Source organism: Elaeis guineensis, chromosome 5, assembly GCF_000442705.2.
Source record: "Elaeis guineensis isolate ETL-2024a chromosome 5, EG11, whole genome shotgun sequence".
Taxonomy (NCBI): Eukaryota; Viridiplantae; Streptophyta; class Magnoliopsida; order Arecales; family Arecaceae; genus Elaeis; species Elaeis guineensis.
Window position 1 is genome coordinate 1,340,961 of NC_025997.2, and position 20,260 is coordinate 1,361,220.

The 20,260-nt window shown below is 40.2% G+C and overlaps 2 protein-coding genes across 2 annotated transcripts; one reads left to right on the top strand and one right to left on the bottom strand.

Annotated features, from left to right (window-relative positions):
• Positions 1-1,368: 1,368 nt before the first annotated feature.
• LOC105044536 (protein MIZU-KUSSEI 1) lies at positions 1,369-2,368 on the bottom strand. The gene has a single exon (XM_010922469.3). It carries the CDS (start codon positions 2,337-2,339, stop codon positions 1,611-1,613), a length of 729 nt encoding a protein of 242 aa, XP_010920771.1. The 5' UTR covers positions 2,340-2,368; the 3' UTR covers positions 1,369-1,610.
• Positions 2,369-10,869: 8,501 nt separating this feature from the next.
• Positions 10,870-12,154, top strand: LOC105044337 (uncharacterized). Its single transcript, XM_073257091.1, has one exon. It carries the CDS (start codon positions 10,903-10,905, stop codon positions 12,034-12,036), a length of 1,134 nt encoding a protein of 377 aa, XP_073113192.1. The 5' UTR covers positions 10,870-10,902; the 3' UTR covers positions 12,037-12,154.
• The last annotated feature ends 8,106 nt before the right edge of the window (positions 12,155-20,260 follow it).

The following is a 20,260-nucleotide window of genomic DNA, read 5'->3' on the forward strand; positions in this document are numbered from 1 at the left end:
GTAAGATGTTATTCCCTCGTGTGAAAGCTGGTTGTAGTGGTTCTTAGACATGAAGTTTCCTTTTCCTTCCCATTTCCAGATTGCCTTTGTCCAGGGTGCTTGTTAGGTTCACTTCAAGAAGAAGGTTTATGAGCTGGACGAGTCTGGCTTCATCAGATCTACTCAGAGTGTCTCTAAAGTGTGACCTCTTGTCGTAGTTGTTACAAAAATTTGCTATTGAGATACCTGATTCCAACGTCAGCGCGTAAGGTCTGGGAAGAGATCTTTAAGAGGGGAGCCTGTTATCCAACGGTCTCTCCAAAAGGAGATTAGTCTGCCATTACCCATCTCCAATTGGCAGCTTTGTTTGAAAAATTCTTGACTTTCAGAATGCTCTTCCGCGTAGTAAAGGTATATTTGCTTCTGACATGGTTCCATGCTACTTGGCGGTTTTGTTATTGTAGTGCAAGTTTAGTACCAAATTTTGCCAAGGTTTTGTTTGATCTATGCATAAGTGGCATCATCTTTTCGTTAAGAGGTATTGGTTGAAGATTTTTAGATTGATGATTTTCAATCCTCTGAGATATTTTGGTCGGCAGATCTTATTCTAACAGTGGACCCCAAAGCAAAATTTATCACGTCTCCACGAGAACTCTTTTTTTTTTTTCCATCAATTTTTTGGACCACGTCTTGTGATAGCATAAATGAGGACATCCAGTATGTTGGGATGGTGGCATTGATATAGGTTGTTATATGATCTTTAAAATTATGCTAACATAAAGGTTATAGGCAAAGAGAGTTACCTAGCCGCGTAGAGCATTAGGCTCACTTCTGTGCTTGTAATGTCACTCCATCGATGTGGAAAAAGTAAATTAAAGTTACATGAAAATCAATGCAATAATGACATGTGCCATCTGTAGCATCCTCGTGCTCATCGCAGGAAAGCAGAGTTGTTCCTGGGAAAGATCATGCATGTAGAAGAGAGATAATTAATTGGATGCAACCGATCAGGTTATCAACATTTAGCACCAGTGCTGATTTTTTTTTTTCTAAAAGAACTAAAATTTAGCCATCCATAATTTAAAAGGTGCCTATGGATCATCAAAATCTTCTCACATCTGCCTTCATCGTGTCTACATCGTACCTATGGATCATTACAAGACAGTCAGAAAAGTGCTTATAAGATTCCAAATTGTGCTTCATTTATATTTTTGCACTGACTAATTCGTGAATTAATCAACCATCACTGACACATAGCATCATTAATTGCATGTCATGCATTTCTTAAATTACTCAAAGGAATATTTGTGAATGTCGTAAAATTGGTGTAGAACTAGAATAAATTCGATCAACATTACTTCCTCAGAATAATCTGGAGATCATCTGTATTTAACCAAGAAAGAATCACGAATGTTTCAAGAATTTTATAGTCTGCTGCACGCTGTTGCAATTAATGTGACCATCTTCCCCTATGGTACCATACGTATAATGTTCCAGACTTCCGGAACGGCCCTACACAGTGCATTACTAACGAAACTTGGCTTTAATTCCCAGAATAGCCCTCTAGATCTTGAAATGAAGCCATGCATGCCGGGGCTGGAAGCCCCCTCCCATCAACGTGCTGAGATCGATCACCCGCTCCGGAGCAGGAAGATGCTGAGCTCCTGAGCCGGGCTGCCCCCGGGATTGATGAGGTGGTACGACACCGAGTCCCTTGAGCCCACCACCCGCTCGTAGGTGGCCCTCATGTACATGAGCTCTCCTAGCTCCTCCGCCCCGGCCCCGGCGCCGCCGTCTCCGGGAAAGAGCACACCCGCTCCCGCCGACATCGAGCGCACCATCTCCAGCACCCGCCGCTCCTTCTCCGTCGGCCGCCGCCGAACCGCGTAGCCAACCTTCCGGCCGTTGCAGTAGGCCTTCCACGCCCGCCTGCCGCTCCGGTGGCACTCGAGGGCGACGCGGAGGAGGCCGGAGCGCATCTCGCGGGCGAGGAGTTGGGTGGGGATGGAGAGCTCGAAAAGGAAGGGCGGGGGGACGGTGGGGTCGTGCTGGACGCAGAAGGCGACGCGGCCGCGGCGGTGGCCGAAGATGGTCCCCACGATGACGGACCTCGATGGGGACGACGGCGGTCGCTCGGCGGCGTCGATGAGGCTGTCCTCTTCTTGAGGGGCTTCTTCTTTGCGGTCCTTAAAGAGGTCGGCGAAGGAGGCGCTCGGCCGGTTCTTGACGGTGGCGGACGAGGAGGAGGTGCCGGGGGCGGCGGTGGAGGAGGCTTTGACCTTCTTGGACTTGGGCTTGATGGAGGGGCGGTTGGCGAGGCAGGAGAAGAGGGAGCGACGGAGGCAGTCGATCACCTTCATGGTGGTTTCTTTGGAGAGAGGGAGAGAGAATGGTTAATGCTCGTTGGAAGAAAGCAAAGGTCAAGATTCAAGAATCGCAGGATGATAAACATCTGGCCTTTTGGCGCCAACGAGAGGAGGCCAGGGGAACCGTTACGCCGGTAAGTGCTTGAGTACAGCTGGACTTCGAAAGTGATGCTGTAACTTGGATTTTGGGCAAAAAATTACTCCGGCAAGTACTTGGATACAGCTGGGCTTTGAAGTGGTGCACTTTTTAGATCTTTCGGATCCTACGCTTCCAGTTACTCAACGTACCGTCCTGTATCCGTTGAGCGACGTTGGAAACCGACAAAGAGCATTACACTAGCTCGACCTGGGCTGGCAACGTACGCGGATACAGCCGAAGAAAAAGTTAGGAAGAAGGGTATGCAGATTTCAGACAAAAGCCTAATCTAATCCTTGGTTTTTGGGGTCTGGGTTTGGTCTTCCATGAAATTAGCCCATATATGTAGCTAGAGAATAAATGTACGCACAGATGTTAGCTAAGACTCCGTATTAACATATACAAGATATCAAATAAATAATTTTATGGAAAGAAAAGACCATATCAAGTGCCAGGTTAGCTCAAGTCAAAATTAAACTACCCTAATCCAATACCCAAGGTTTATGTTGGGCCTATGCCTAGATGCAATTATTGAGATCCAACGTTACTAGCTGGACCCATGTCCCGATCCAGATGGGTACAATGCAAGGTTACTGAAATAAAATTCTTGAAACAATATATTGTCATTAACTGGCTTCTGATAAAAAGACAGAGGATACCCATTAATTTATTTCCTGAGAAAATTAAATAAAATACAAGGATAGAAATTCTCATCAACACTAAATTTGACAAGTGTTATGTTGGAGTGCCCAGGCATGCAAAGTTGCCTTCTTCACGCAATTCTTGCACCAGACATCCTTGCAAATTTTAAGTTTGTATTTTCCCTGTTTGTTAACTGAGATTTGTTCGCATACCATGACGAACGTATGAAAATGGGTGCACCAAACTGAGTTCTCAGGATATAAACCATATGCCCTGATTGGAGTAGGCATGGCGTTTGTCCGATTTGCAGCTCGGTTAGGCAAAGTTAAAACATGCTTTGGGAAACCAGATTAGAACTACTCAAGATTATACAACACTTTCTGTTACAGTGATTATCGTGAGCACCTCGAATCAGCGTTATATCATAACACATATCAAGCTCTCAGGTATTAATATGATCATTGACTGTCGTATGAGCTGAGGAGTCTATCTCCATGCAGAGCTTAGGCGTCCCCAATATCTGTCTTGTATTTGAGCTGTTCGACCGACTTATCTCTTCGACATACGCGACAGCTGTCCATCCCGAATAAGATAAGATTTGGCATAACCATTTTCCCTGATCTTGCGAGAGTGTTTAAGGGCTGAATTATCTTGCACAGTTTCGTATGTCCAATGGCCCGACAATCTCGGGATCGTGCAATCTCAAAGCTAATAACCTAGCTATTCGACATTCTTCTATATAAACAACCAGAGCCTCGAGGACCTAGGTAAATTCAATCGAATTTCTCTCAGAGAACTCGTTGCTACTTCTTTATTTTTTGTTTTTCTGACTTAAGCATCGGAGGATCCTCGCCAGAGCCACAACCTCCAGTTTGAGGCTTATTTTGCAGGTGACTCCAACGCCAACACCTCTGTGCGAGGTTTTTAGGTATCTGTCTTCCGATCCCGACCAATTTAAGTAGCAACAGATAAAGGAAGGACAATATTCGCATTTATGGCTCCAAGACGGACATCTTTCCGACTTTCTAATACCACCGTCTCTCGACAGGTGGCCAGTCAGGCTGACAATCAAGTTCAGCCGATAGCGTCGGAAATCCCTCCATCGGTTTAATCAGCCTTACCGGCATCAGTCACGGCCGATCAATTCGGTCAGCACTTTCAACAAGTTCAACATCTGACAATTACAGTTCAAACGGTCTAGATCTTTCTCATACCCTTTCAGAAGGTGCCACAGCCTCCTCAGACTGTCCCTGCATCCCTTACAGTAGTGCATCTTGCAGTCCCCTCAGTGGTGCCGCTTGTGCCTTCTATAGTGGCACCCTTGTAGAATCCTGTTTTGTCTGCGTTTCTGCAACCACCACCTCAACCAGAGCCGCAGATGCCTCCTCAAAGTTTGAAGAGACGATTAACTCATCAAAGTCGCCTTAGGGCCTAGCAGCCAACCAGGTGGCAATCTCCCAGCCTACAATTAGGCCATAACTCGACCCCCAGACATCGATCTCCTCTACGCTCCGAGGCTGATACTGTCTACGAAGTTGACTTTGAAAGATGATTCCAAGAGCTTGGCCAGCAGTTGGGCTAGAAAATTAAAAAAATCCTCAACAATAATGGCTCCTTGGCACTGTCCTATGAAAGCTATAATAACCAGCCATCCATCGTTCTAAGGATTGTGTAGGAACCACTCCTCTTGCACTTTAAACTACCTCAACTGGAGATCTATGATGGGACCACCGACCCCTTCAATCATGTGGAGACCTTCAAGGTAGCAATGCTCCTTCAAGGAGCGTCAGATGCGATCTTTTATCGAGCATTTTCTCCAACTCTTAAAGGAGCCGCTTGGCAGTGGTATTCGAGTTTGAGACCGATGTCTATCCATTCTTTTGAAAACTTGTATTGATCTTTCATCGGTTATTTCATCAACAGCCGACGACAGCAGAAGCGGTCCGACTACCTCCATACCATCAAGCAAAAGGAGGATGAGTCAATATGTTCTTTTATGAACAGATTCAACATGGTGACCCTAGAGGTCCAAAATTTGGACTAGTCGATCGTGATGGCCGCAATAATGAGCGGTCTCTTGAAGAACGACTTGAAAAAGTTATTAGTGAAGACTTATCCTCGGGATCGCCTAAATATGCTTGTCCATATAGAGAAGTATATTCGCATGAAAGAGACTTCTGCCGATGATACTCCTTTCGATTCAGTCGTAGCGGGACCCAGCAAGGAGCGTCATCCAAGGCAAGAGTAGAAAAGACACCAATGCTCTCGATCCCCTCCCTCGAGGCAGAATAATGAAGGTTGAAATCATCGATCCCGCAGTTCTTCGAGAAGGATTCGACAACCATCACCTCCTCAACTGTACGATAGCTACACGCCTCTGAATATTCCTCAGAGGAAAGTGTTGTTACAAGTGAGACCTAAGTTACCTGAGCCTCGATTGATGAGAACGAGGCTGGAACACCATCGAGATCCGAATAGATACTACTTTTACCATCGTGTCCACGATCACAATACTGAAGATTGCCACCAGCTTCGTGATAAAATCAAGAGGCCCGTTAGGCAAGGATAGCTGAATCATTTTGTCCGAAGAGCAGCCCCTCAACATTGAGCTCCGAGAGTTCAGCAGCCACCCCCTCTGCCTCAGTAATATCTTCCTTAACCTCTGCCGCAGCAAGCACCAGTGCAGCAGGAACAACAGTGGGGCAGAGGGTAAATGGTGGAAGAAGAGCGACCCATCCGAGGAGAAATCCACATGATTATTGGGAGGTCATCTGGAATTTGAGCCGAATGATGAAAATCGACCCACATCTAGATAAGGTAACCAAATATCGACTAATTAATCTTTTGCAGGAAAAGGTGGATCTTGTCGCTTGATCATCAATTTTGATCTGGTGACTTAATGATGCGGCAAGCTAAAATCTCACAGCCTACGGAGCAGATGCTAGAAGAAAGGTTATTGTCCAACTGAGTGGATAAAGTGGCACGCCCAAAAGCTTATAATAAGCTAAAGTAGCTCGATGAGACTCCAATATCAAGGTCATGGAACTCAGCGAATCTCCACATATATCACCAATGATGTAACTATTTTTTATGAAAATAAAATTTGTAGGGCCATCAATTTGTGATTGGCACTCGAGTTCTCCAAGAGTTGCTTCCTCTTTCCACTCAAGACTCTGAGCTATAACTACAGTCAACTAATGTGAGGACTAACTTACCAGACCCTCGAGAAAATCTTGACGACTCCGAGACAGGGCTAACTTATCAGAGCCCAGTAAAACTTGAGTCGCACGAGAAGTGAAGGAAGATCCTTAGGAAATCTTCGAAGGACTAACTCGCATAACATGGTGAAACTGCAGATATGCCACCATGCATTCGGCACCCCGTACACGGCAATATGTCTAAATAATAGAGGAGCACCATAAAAAAAGGATGGAGAGAAAGCATCAGTCTAGCTCGAAAACACTCCTTATAGAAGCCTATGCATCTTGAAGGCAGACAATAGACTCGATCATCCGATCCTAAGACTTCAAGTTGGAATGCGGGAGGTATTTGATATTGCTTGTGTAACATGATTATGTCCCGCTCTGTCAATCCTGATCTGAAGCATAGCGGCGCAAAGTCAGGCTCTATGGTGGCCATCTCTCTCTCTCATGCAGAAAAGCCACGAAAAGATGAAGAAGAGAAGAAGTCGTAGTGAAAGGAGGAAATCAGAACTTAGCGAGGTCCACGTTTAATTCTGTTTGAAGATTTTAAATAACCTCAGACCTTAACGGGACATTCAAAAGTCACCTTCCATCGATACATTAATTGCAGCAGACATGCATCGACAAAAGACTGGCATATGTGCAACACGTGGAGACTGTGAATGGATATGATTACTGTCACTGATATGATAATTAATGCCAATGGCAGACGAATCGTACTTTGCACCACTTTCAGAGGAATAGGTGCAGACGTGCTCCAACTCCTCCCATGTGGATGCAATTCGAATTTTGATCTTTTTGAAATCTGTACGATAGCAGGAGCCAGCTCAGATTTTCACCCTGACTTCAGCTGTGCTCATGCTCTGTTTGAAGCATAGCCTAGGCTAAGTATTTACCTGAGCTATTTACTCTAATCGAATTTTACAGTTACAGCCAAGGGCCGAGTACACATTAAAGACTAAAAAGCTTGATTTTCATTCATCGAAAGAAGATGAATACATCTGCTCCTGTGAAGACTCTAGTACAAGACCAGGAGCCTCAGATCACAAAGAAAAAAAAAAGAAAAGAGCATGAATCACTTTTCAAGGGGATTATTGAGGTGGTCGTCTGTGATATAGTATTCCTCAGCACTAATAATATCTTCGATCTGAACAGCTACGTCGATCTTGTTCATCTCATCTGAAAAATAGGACGTCATTATAAACCACAACCAGCTATTCAACAACACTACCTGAAAATCTTTATCCAGACAATCAATTTGAAGATACTTGATGAAGTCAGGAAGAAGATGCACCTGGGCAATGGACTTGCACTTCTCGAAGCCCACAAAAAATATCGCTTTGCAAGCTTGAGCTATGATCTTAGCCCCTTCTTTCTCCAGCTGCTTTCTCCTTCTTTTAGTATATTTGAGTAAAATTTTTTGATCTACAAATTTGCCCTAAAGAAGCTTATGATTTATCTTTCTCTCTTTCAAGCTCTTCTTCAAGTGCTCCACCTTTGATCCGATCTCCTGGACTCCCGAGAGTGGCTCCGGAGAGGTCTGAACTCCCTTGGAAGTGGAATGCCCATCCCCTCGAAGAACACTCTCTCCTTGGCTCGTCTCTTTGGAGATTTTGGTCCTCTTGGGTGGACCATCGTTGAGGCTCCTTTGAGAGTGAGTTTCAAAACTCGAAGAACCTCTTCTTGCTTTGTGTCCTCCTCAAGTACTCTAAGTCATCACGGCTCCGACGATAGTTTTTCTCAGCCTCAGACTTCTATTTTTCAAGGGTTTTGATCCTCCCCTCGAGGTCTTCAATCTTCCTGTCGGTCCTAGACTTCTGTTGTTCGAGGGCCTCAATCCGTCTTTCAACCTATCGTAATTCTTCATCCCGATGGAGAATCGACTGCTGGGCCTCCTAAATAGCCTCCTCAGTAAGGTTGATTTTTTTGGCCAACTCAGTATTATTACTCTTCAGATGTTCCAATCGATACTTCAGTAAGTAAATCTCCTCTTTCTCCATTATCAGAGCATCGAGGTTGGAATTAACGAGGCTCGCCAGATATTGACCAACATGTGTAAGGGATCTCAAAGCATCGACAGACCATTTTTCCTCCCTTTGTTCATTAAGAAATAATTTTTTGGCTGGCGGTAAGAGATTTCTCAAGTATTCCGCTGCAAATTGGAGGATCTCCCCTGTGGATGGAGCACGAGGTGTCGAATCTGAGGGACCTACATGAGCAGCAGATGCAAGAAAATGCCCAACAGGAGTCTTCATCTCTGAAGATCCCTCAATCTCTATCGTCTTGGTCAGATCTTTCTCTGGGTTGTCGACCACCTCTTCCATCCGTACTTACTCAGTCGGATCTTTTTCAGAGCATTTCTCAACGCTCACCTCCGGTGCCATCTCCGTCGGCACCTCACTAACCGAAACTTCCTCTAAAGAATCCTGCATCACAGCTTCTAATGGTTGGACCGTGGGTTTGATGGTAGGAACAGCATGTTTTTCTTCTCTGACTGCAGGTCTCGTTTCAGCAACTGAAACCACAACCTACCTCCTATGAGTCAGAATTTGCTCAAGTCTCTTCATGCTATGAATCCATCTTGCTCGAAATAATCGCGACGGACAAATCAATACAAAAAGATCTGTAGCTACCCGCGCCTTCAAAGAGCAAATTTAAAAGAAGAAAAAAATGAAAGGTCACCGCAAAATGATTAAAATCTCGAAGAGGCTGTCGTCTGAGTGGTCCCATTAGTTACGTCTGTCCGCGTTAGTCGTATTAGGCTGACGTCACCCACTTTAAATGCAATAGTAGCAGACATGAAGACAGAAGCACTTGGCATTAGATCTGAGGCACTTTTGGAGTACTCTTTTCGTCTGATTCTAAAACTTAGGAGTAGGAGGGTAATGTTACGGTGATTATCGTGAGCATCTTAAATCAGCGCTATATTATAACACATGTCAAGCTCTCAGGTCATTAATACGATTGCTGACTGCCATATGAGCTGAGTCTATCTCTGTGCTGAGCTGAGACGTCCCAAAGTCTGATCTATATTTGAGCTATTTAGCCGACTTATCTCTTCGACGTGCACGATAACTATCCATCCCAAATAAGATAAGATTTGGCGTAATCATCTCTCCTGATCTCGTAGGAGCGTTTGAGGACTGAATTATCTTGTCCAGTTTGGCATGTCCAACAGTCCAGTAATCTTGGGATCGTACGTGCAATCTCACAGCTAACAATCCAGCTATTCGATATTTTTCTATATAAATAACTAGAGTTCTGGGAATCTAAGTAAATTCAATCGAATCTCTCTCAAAGAACTCGTTGCTGCTTTTTTATTTTTTATTTTTCTGACTTAAATATTCGAAAATTCTCATCGGAGTCATAATTTTCGATTTGAAACTTATTTTACGAATGACTCTAGCATCAATATTTTCGTATGAAATTTTTAGATATTCATCTTTCTTTCGACCCCGATCGATTTAAATAGTAACACTCTCTTTTCCGCATCCGTTGTATCTCACCTATATCGTTTCATGGCATGATTGCTTGCCACCACCTAGGTTGCTGTAATCTATTCCTGGTTTCCATCATTACTCCCCCTGGCCCCTGCAGCTCCCGTGAATGGCTCCAATTATAGTGTTCCCCCATACCGTCATCATAGCTCTGATCTCTAATATCCGGCATTTCGCCCAAAATATTGCCTTGCTTTTACTGCTCCAACTGCCTTCTCTGATACATTTTACCAACTGGCTCGCTTTTTACCTCACCACCGTGTAATTGCCCTAGCGGTAATTTTACCAATGCCTTCGGGTGACATAGAGTCCTTCCCATGCCATCATCTGCACAGTCCCCTCCGTCGAACCAGATTTGTTCCCCTCTCCTGTCCTCGGAATCGGACGTGGGCACAAACCTCATATGCGGCTCAGCTTATTGGATGCATGCAGAATCAGATGAAAGTGCATATAAGGCATGCATGGCCCAGATAAACACGACAAAGAGATCATAGGCATTAATTAGATATATTTCGGCCAATAACATCCCTCGATATGAAGTAAATAAATCAGATTGTATCTTCCACTACAAGTGCAAAGATATGTATAATCTCTAACATCAAGCAGTGGGCTCGAGCTCCTGGATGTGCAGAAGCAGCACGAAACTAAGCGTTACGTAATGCACTCCACCAAACAAACTCAATCCATAAAACGTCAATGAAGCGGCAGGCCCTTCACCCTCGGTCAAGCAGTTACCCTCAACGTTCCTCATTTTGAGGCATCGATTTTTCTCACCCCACCCGAGAAATAAATTATAGGACCGCCTTCACCTTAAGCCATTCCCAGATATAATAAATAGAATGTGTTCATTGAACACCCGTCCACCAACTAGGTGCGCGGCTCGTTATGTGTCACGCGCAGCGGGCTTCTGATGGAGTCAAAATGCCCAGCTAGCACCAAGACCACCTGCACGCCCATGTGCAACAAGGCAATGGACCCAGTTCTGGCTCCCTTCCACACGCAACCTGAGCACCCGGACACCGGCTATAAAATCCCGGCTACGTAGCTCTTTGGTGTTCAGAGAATGACCTGAGGCAAGAATGACTCAACTGGAGACCATGTTTTGGTTAATAGTAGCGTCGGTGCTAGTGCGAAGCATCCCATCCCTCGGCAGTGCTTCAACGTTGTATCTTCGTCGACCTCCTTACTTCTCCAGTCAACAGCCTGAACAATTGACGGCACCACCATCCCTCGATTTGTCACCTCCACCATCATACAGCCAGGTACCCCGACCACAGTATGGCCAGCCACCTTCAAAATACTTCCCGCCTCCACCACGATATGGACAACCACTTCAACCCCCGCACAGGCAGCCACCTCCTCAGTACTCTCCATCTCCACCACAGCAAGGAAAACCATCTCCGCCCCAGTATGGGCAGCCACCTCCCCATCAACATGGACAACCACCTCCACGGCACAAGCCACCACCACATCGGCAGCGACCACCCTCGCACAAGCAGCCACCCCCACCACATCCGCATCGCCCGCCACCTTCTCGTAAACCACCACCTCTCAGGTGCCCATCGCCATCTCAACAGCATCCACCTCCACAGTACTCGTCCCCTCCATCTCACAAGCCACCACCGCCTTCTCATAAACCACCTCCTCACAGGTACCTGCCACCGTCTCCCAAGCACCCACCTCCTCCGCCGCAGCATGCACAGGCGCCGCCACCACCACGACACAGACAGCCAGCCCCTCCAATGGCACACCACAAGCACCCGCCACCCTCTCACGGAAACCCTCCACGTCATCACAGACACCCAGCGCCGCCCCTGTCACCATCTCCACATAAGCACCCGCCGCCACACCATGGGCGCACCCCGCCAACTCATAGGAATCCCCCACCTTATAACGGGCAGCCGCCTCCTCCACCTCCCCACCGACGAACACCACCCTCTCACGGGTATCCACCACCGCAGCATTTACGGCCACCGCCGCCATCTCATGGAGCAGCACCACCTTGCCACAGGCTCAACCCTCCATCTCACATGCCTCCACCACCTCGTCATCCTTACCCGCCACCATCTCACGGGCTGCCCCCACAACCCGCTCGAGGTTATCCACCCCGTTCTCACCATGGGCGTCCTCCACCTCCACAGCAATACACACCACCTCCGTCGCAGATGCCATCGCCACCGTCTCCGTACCAACCGCCACCGCCGTATCTCTAGGCTCTGGCACAATGGTCCTAATATTGTATTAAAATACTACTATGGTTGCTGAGAGTGATCATGCTCCCTTTTTTGGTAATGGCTATGCGCCCCGTAAACGGGTGTCCGCTCTTTTTTATGTATGCGTGATATGGTTCTATCTTCCGCTCCTTTTTATGTATGCGTGATATGGTTCTATCTCTTGCTTCTAGCAGATTGTGTGGTGAGAAATTAAATAAATGATCAGTTTCAACCTGTGATCCCTACCCCACCAGGAGAATTAGGGAACATACCGTTAGAGCAATTTTGGATTGTCAAAATTTCCTAAACATTAAAAACAATGGTTGCAAAGACATCGACACACCTGTATGTTCATGATCATTGAAATATTACCTGCAGCAGCAAATAAAACAATTTTAAATGATAAATTGAATAAATGATGGACATTCTGAGAAAAAATCATCTTATAAAAAAAATGATTCATGATTAGTACTCAAAGTGGTTATTTCAATAACCAAAGAATTTTTCAGAGGTCTTCCCTTAAATGGAAATAGGTTGCATTATTGCTGAGCTCCAGATAAAAGAAGATGAGCCGAGCTGAGTGTTGCTATCTGCAACTACCAGTCTGTTTGTTGAAAATTGTCTTGGAGAATCCTTCGATAATTAAATTAATTAAAGTTTAAAAAATAAAAAGAGAAAAAGGATGAGAGGATTTCTATTTACAAGTATTTATCCGAGGGTCCTCATTTCATCTCTTTATATAAAGGGAGATCTATGGGGCATTATCCTGATTTTTTTGGATTCAATTATGGCATTAATGAATTTGAAAAACATGCGTAATTATTATACTCATGATGGCACAAAAATTATAAATAATTATTGCATCCATAATTGTAGAAATATCAATTCATGTCCACAGAAGTGTAGGAAATAGTCAAGAAGATTTTGTCGGAGTCGGATAGCTCCCCATACACGAGTCATTGGTAGATGACTGACGTCACATCTCGATTTGCATCTAAGATCAAAATATTGGTTTTCTCCATAATAGGATGAATAATTTCAAAATTTTTCCAATAATTTCAATAATATTATTGATACATATTATGATAAAAAGCTTATAAAACAGATAAACAAAATTATTTGAAATATACTTGATACTGTGTCTTTCATCGGATTAAAAAAAAAAACTTGTCACAAATTGATTACAAAAATATCCTGCACGCTCAAACTTAAGCATAAGTGGAAATTAATTCTATCTAATTATGATATTATTTGGATTAAAAAATACTCATCATTTATTTTTAGAAAGAAAGTACTATATTGCCATGCCCTGAGCCCATCATCCGAATCGACCATATAACAAGACTGCATAAATCTTAGGACAAGTCCTAGAGATCATGCAAGTTTATAATATGACTTCATCGCTCGAATTCTATGCTCAAACCCATCCAATGCTATGCATCTTACGACTCTAAAAAAAAAAAAAGAAAACAAAATTATCTATAAGTCCCTGGATAGATCCGAAATTACTTTTAAGTCTCTTAACTTTTTAAGTTGAATAAAAAGTCCCTGAAATGCTAAGAAGTTATTTCTAGGTCCCTACCGTCTACGTAAATTGGTTACACAGGTCCATGTTCAGCTTACACGGATTTATGTTTAAGTTACATAGATTTATGTTCAGATTATGCAGATTACCTAGTTTCAATATCTGGTCATATACGTTCACGTTCAGGTTATACAGGTATATATCTTGGTTACACAGAAATAACTCTTTAGTATTTCAGAGATTTTTTATTCAATTTGAAAAGTCCAGGGACTTAAAAATAATTTCAGATCCATCTAGGTACCTATAGATAATTTTTCCAAAATAGAATTGGAGGTGTGAGTATGATAGCCTAGTAAAAATCCTATCACATATATACTAATATAATATACAATTCAAAAATAATAATGAGTTGTATCAAATAAAAATCATAAGCCACAAAATCTCGTATTAGGTATATAATATAACTTAACAGTTATATAAATATATATCACAAATCATGTATTATTGCAAATCAATCATAAATTCATAATTATTCTGAGTAGGTTTATATGACTTACAATTCATGTTTCATTGATATGATCCAAATCAATAGTTATCTTTCAGTTTGGGTTGGTCATGATCATGATTCAGTGCATAATTGACAAACAATAAATCATGCTTCAACCTGTTATGGCAATTCATAATATTTATACTCCTACAATGACAAATCAGAATATCTGCACTTCGACCTGCAGTAGCAAACTGGGGTGTTATAATTTAGCCCATGACTGACAATACAAGGTGTTATAATTCGGCTATGATTAGCAATCCACATAATAGCTAGTTGAAATCCTCTTACACAATCAACACACTATTCAATAATTTGTATTATGCTTTTTACTTAATTCTAAACATTCTATTTTTTATTCTCAGCAACTAAAACAGTGAACAAATGATATAAACATAATAGTGAATCATATATTCGACGTGAAATCAGAAATCATTAAACATAATAAAAAAAATCATATATACAAATGATCATGTAAAGGGATATTTATCTCTACTGATCTAATACTCAAATACAGCTATTGAACAACTTCCTAATCTATGAATTCAAGGTCAAAGTGTTCTACTTGATACCTTTTTGTACAAACAGTTTCACATCTACATAATCAGAGTTAAATATAAAAATCATATATGATTATAGATGGTGAAAGTTACAAAAAAAATGCATGAATATTATAGGTCCAGGATCCGTCTTAGGATCAATCAATTAATCTAGATTTATTTACATATCTGAACGCTCCACTAATCTATAGAATTTCTAAGGAGAGAAATTCATGAAGAGAGAGAAATTAGAGAGAGAAAATAGAGAGAGAATCTAAAGAAAGCAAGTGAAGAGAGGGAAGGGAGAGAGAGAAAAGAGAGAAAAACTCTCTCTCCTTTTTTTTTCTTTTTTTTTTCTTTCTTTTCTTTTCTTTTCTTTTTTTTCTTTTTCTTTTTCTCCTTCTTTCTCTCACTATTTTTTTCCTCATTTTCTTCTTTCCTCTTTGTGGAAAAGAGAGGAATGGGTTCTTCAAATGGCCCACAATGTCACGCTCCGAACCCAACACCCAAGTCGGATACGTGATGGCCGCACACTCTTTAGAACAAGCCCTAAAGAATATGCAAGGTCAAAAATAATTCATTACAACCTCAACATCTATAATATTTAATTTCAATAATAATTAGTAAAACTTGTATAATTACAATTGAAATTCTTTCTATCCTCTGATCGAATATCATGACACTCTGTCTATGTATCTACTCACCCACAAATTTATACTACAGCTAATCATGAGTATCCTGTAACTCTAAGAAGAAAAAGAAAGATGAAAGAGTGTGAGCTTTACAGTCCAGTAAGAATTCTCATATCACACCAATATAATAATATAATCTAAAAATAAAAATAAGTAATAAAATATAAATACTCATGTTCAATATCCAAAATAATGCAAACATCCATAAATTATCTGTCTTATCAAAAGAGATGCATCATCATATGTTAATGAGTGAAATATTTTTGTTCAACAATTATTTCATGTCTTGTCTTTCATTTCTCTTTTTATAATCATATGATCTTTAACCTTTTTCTTTCTGGCTTTGGACTATGCCTCAGTCTCTATCTGATCAACCTTCCACTCATAAGCCTTTTAAGGCTGTCTTAGGATGAGCTCCTGGCCGGTTGATCCACATATAAGCTCATGGGGCTATCCCAAGTATAAATTTCTAGCAGGCTGTTCCAGGCATAAGCTCCTGACGACCTGTTCCAGGCATAAACTCCTGGCAAGCTGTTCCAGGCATAAGCTCCTGGCGGACTGTCCCACATGACAAGGCTAATCCAAACCATATCTCTTTTTCATTTAATCATTATATGTTGATTTCATCAAATCAATTTTGATTTACACTATGATCAAATTAGATATGTCATATCCATACAATCATGCCATCAATCATTGATACATATGTATTGACATAATATACTCATACTCAAAAATCATATAAGCAATATAATGGTGTCTCAAGCATAGCAATTCATCGATTTAAAATCCAACGATACAAAATCAATGATGCAACACCAACGATAAAATAGCATATATAATGGTGATCATGTACAGGGATTCTTACATTTACTGGTAACTGATCCAACCACAGAAATCAATGTTCTTCTTTGATTTATGAATTCAAAAATAAGATATTCCACTCGACACCTTATGCAGACAATCATATCTCTTCATAACCCTGATCAAGTATAAAAATTATATATAGAAAAATTATCGATAATCGATCTTAATAACATAAATCCAGGATCTCTCCTCGGATTAACCAAAATTAGGATTCGTCTAAGTATCTAGACCCTCCATTGGTCCACAAGACTTTTAGAGAGAGAAAATTCATGAAGAGAGAGAAAATTTTAGAGAGAAAAAATAGAGAGAAAAAATGAAGAAAAAATCTTCGTATCCTTCAGATAAAGCAATCATGATCGAAATCATCAGCGGTCATATCAGGATGACTCAATATGAATTAACCATGGTTGATGTTATGAATTATAAATAAGGACCAGATCGAGATCCAATCTACTGCATAAATTTTGGAGCAATCTCAGATCATCTAATTTTCATCTCAAGTTTATCCTAGCTAGGATCCGTGATGCAATCAGAGAGAGAAAGACCCTAGAGAGAGAAATTTTAGAGAGAAAGAATAGAGAGAATTTAGAGAGAAATTGGAGAGAAAAAGTAGAGAGAGGAGAGAGGAAAATTCTCTCTCATTTTTTTTCTTTTCTTATCTTTCCTTTTCTTTTCCTTTTTCTTCTTTTTCTTTTTCTTTTCTTTTCTTTTTCTTCTTCTTCTCTTCTTCTCGTTTTCTTCTTTCTTTTATCTTCTCTCTCTCTTTTTCTGACCGAACATAAGAGGGACACAAGGAAAGGGAGCTCGATAGCTCGGGCTTCGGTAAGGACGGTGGCACGACTGGAGGTCCGGCAGCGACGGCCTACAGCAGAGAGCAAAAGATCGCCACAATGAGGCTCGATCGATGGGGTATTTTTTTTAAAAAAATTCAAAAAATAGGAGACCCATCCCTTTTCCTCTTGTTTTTCGATTATTGATCAGTCGCCGGCAGCTAAGGCCTCTCGGAGATGACAGGTAGAGAGGTGGAGATCCAAATCTAAGGATGAGACACCACAAACGACGGCATCAGTGGCCGAAAAAGAGAGGAAGATGGTCCAACCGAACAGAGCAAAATAGAGGTTCATCTTTTCATGAATTTTTCGACGATCCTGACGGTCGAAAAAAAGATTTCGAAAAGAAGAAGGAAAGAAAATACCTTGCTCCAATGGTCAAAAAGAGCTCCGACGTCCCCTCTCTTCCGAGCAAAAGCCCACGGTAACCATGGAAAATCCCTCAAATCCCTAGAAATTTCACTAAAATTTTGTTGTAAAATCCAAAGGGAGGGAAAAGAGATTTTATAGAGGAGGTCTTCTACCCTAGCTGGACTCCTTGAGTCCGATTTCATCGAAAATGGAGAGGAAGAAGACTCCAGTTAGGAGTCTTCCTCCTCCTCCCATCGGTTTCCTCTTTCTTTTTTTTTTGTTTGAGATTTGGACTTTGCCCAGGGCCCAAACGGGTCGGATATTACATTCTCCCTCCTTCAAATAATTTCATTCTCAAAATTAAGTTACGATATTTGAGATATATATTTCAAAAGTGTATATTCTTCATGTCATTCTCAAGCTTTCACTAATCTCTTACATATTATTTATTTCTCATGATTATTGATATAACAAAATTATTTGAATTCTTAAACTCATTCTTTTTTTCAGCTTTTTCGAAGAGCAGTAATATTTTAGACTTGTGTTAACATACCACAATTATTTATTCAATATATTTCACTCAAAATTCATAATTATCTCAGACTACCTATGATAGAAAATAAAGAAAGGTCAAACATCGGACACTCTTCATAATCATCGATTTCTTTCTTCTCTTGACCTTCCAACAAATTTAACAACTGGACTGTAATCTTAGAAAAACCTCAACCTTCTATGCCAGTTCAAGTAACAATATTAAATTTTAAAAAAAATGAGATCTGTGTCAAGACATTCTAGATTTGAACTAATAACAAAACTATCAAGCTGTTAATATTAAACTTGAGATATCTAGGGTTCTTCTTGGTATTATCTGCAATGAAATAACCTACTAGCAAAAATTACTCAACTATAATCTGATTAAATCAAGATCTGTAACATCCTTTCATTATCAATAAATTTTTTTTATTTATAATTAATATATTTTATAATATTTTTTGATTTAAAAGATTAATATTTTTAATCAATTTAAACCATCACACTTTTTTTATGCACTCTGATCTTAATTTATCAAATTATATAGATTTATCAAAAGATAAGAATATCCTTGTATGTTAGATCAATTAAAGATAGATCCAACCTTCAAATTTCATATAAAACTTAGAACAAAATTTTAAATTTTTTTATCATTACTATCTCTTAGGCATAACATAACAAAATTAAATCTTCATCTACCTTCCATGTTTAAACTTATTACATAAGCTTCACTACTCCTCAAGAATCCAATATGTCTAATATTAATTTGAGTTAACCTTCAATTTACCTTACAATCATTTAGACAACTTTCAAACTAATTTTTTCTTGCAAAAGAATTAACTCCAACTTGAACAAACAAGAAGAACTCAAGTCAACATCTTTGTAAGTAGAATCAACTTAGTTATTTCTTGTAAAGCTCCCTTTATCACAACCCTTAGCATTAATAGATAAATCCATACAAATTCTTGTCCCTTATATAAGTTATTCAAAATTTAACAATAATAAAATATCTTAGTTCAACTCAAAAATTTAAATTCTGACTTAAATTACAGTCCACAATCTTCAATAATCACAAAAAAAAAATAATCCAAAGATGAAAATATAACTTATTACAGATTTCATCATAACCTATATATCATATTCTAACAAAACTAATTTCTTATTCAAATCATTAAAATTCCTTAGATCCACTTAGAAAAGCAAACTTTTGACTTAAAATTCAATACAATTTAAAAAATCAAAACAATCACATCCAAATATGATATTTTGAATTACCAAAGATTTCACCAAGATGTGTATCTCATATTTTCATAATAAAATTTAAATATATTTTTTATCTAAATTGAGTCACATATATGATCTCTTATAGGTTCAATACTCAAAAATATTTCTCTCTCATATGATGAAATTTTTTCTTAGACCACATCCTAACTAACTTCCTTCCGATAAATTTAAAATTTATAATACTCAGATAATTAACATCAAAATCAAAAAAATTATCATGATCTCCACCCATATAAGTTTAGCATTTCAAAATCATCGTGTATACCCAATATAACATATCAAGACCTCTCACTTCATTCTAGGGTCAACACTTCTCATACTCAGATCAACCCTACTAATTGAAATCTAAGATATAACTTGTCAATTCTATTATAGACATCATATACCATCTATGCATACTTTTCATCATAGTATCTATTGATTCAAAATTCAAATATTGATTCCTTTCTTTTATATCTATCATGTTCCTCACGATCATAACCTAAGTTCAAATAGCACTAAAGTCATAATTTTGAATAATTATAACCTTAATACCACTTAAGCCATATTCTCTAATGATCATAACCTAAACTCTAATATCATTCTATCACATCCTTAATGATCATAATCATAAACTCTGATATTATCTATCATACTCTATTGATTATAATCTTAGAGTTTTGATATCACTTATGTCACAATCCTTAGTGACCTTAAACCTGAGCTCTAGTACTATTCAGTCATATTCTAATCACATGTATCATAGTCTCCAAATGATCATAATCTAAGCTCTGATATCACTCTGTCACATCCTATTGATCATACATAAAGTTTTGATATCAATTCATAATCTCAGTGATCTTAAACCTAAGCTCTGATATTATTCTATCATATCCTAATCATTTATATTATAGTCTCCAAATGATCATAACCTAAGCTTTGATACTATTCTGTCACATTCTAATCACTTATATCATAATCCTCAAATGATCATAACCTAAGCTTTGATACCATTCTGTCATGCTCCGAACCCAACATCCGAGTCGGATACGTGATAGCCGTACACTCCTTAGAGTAAG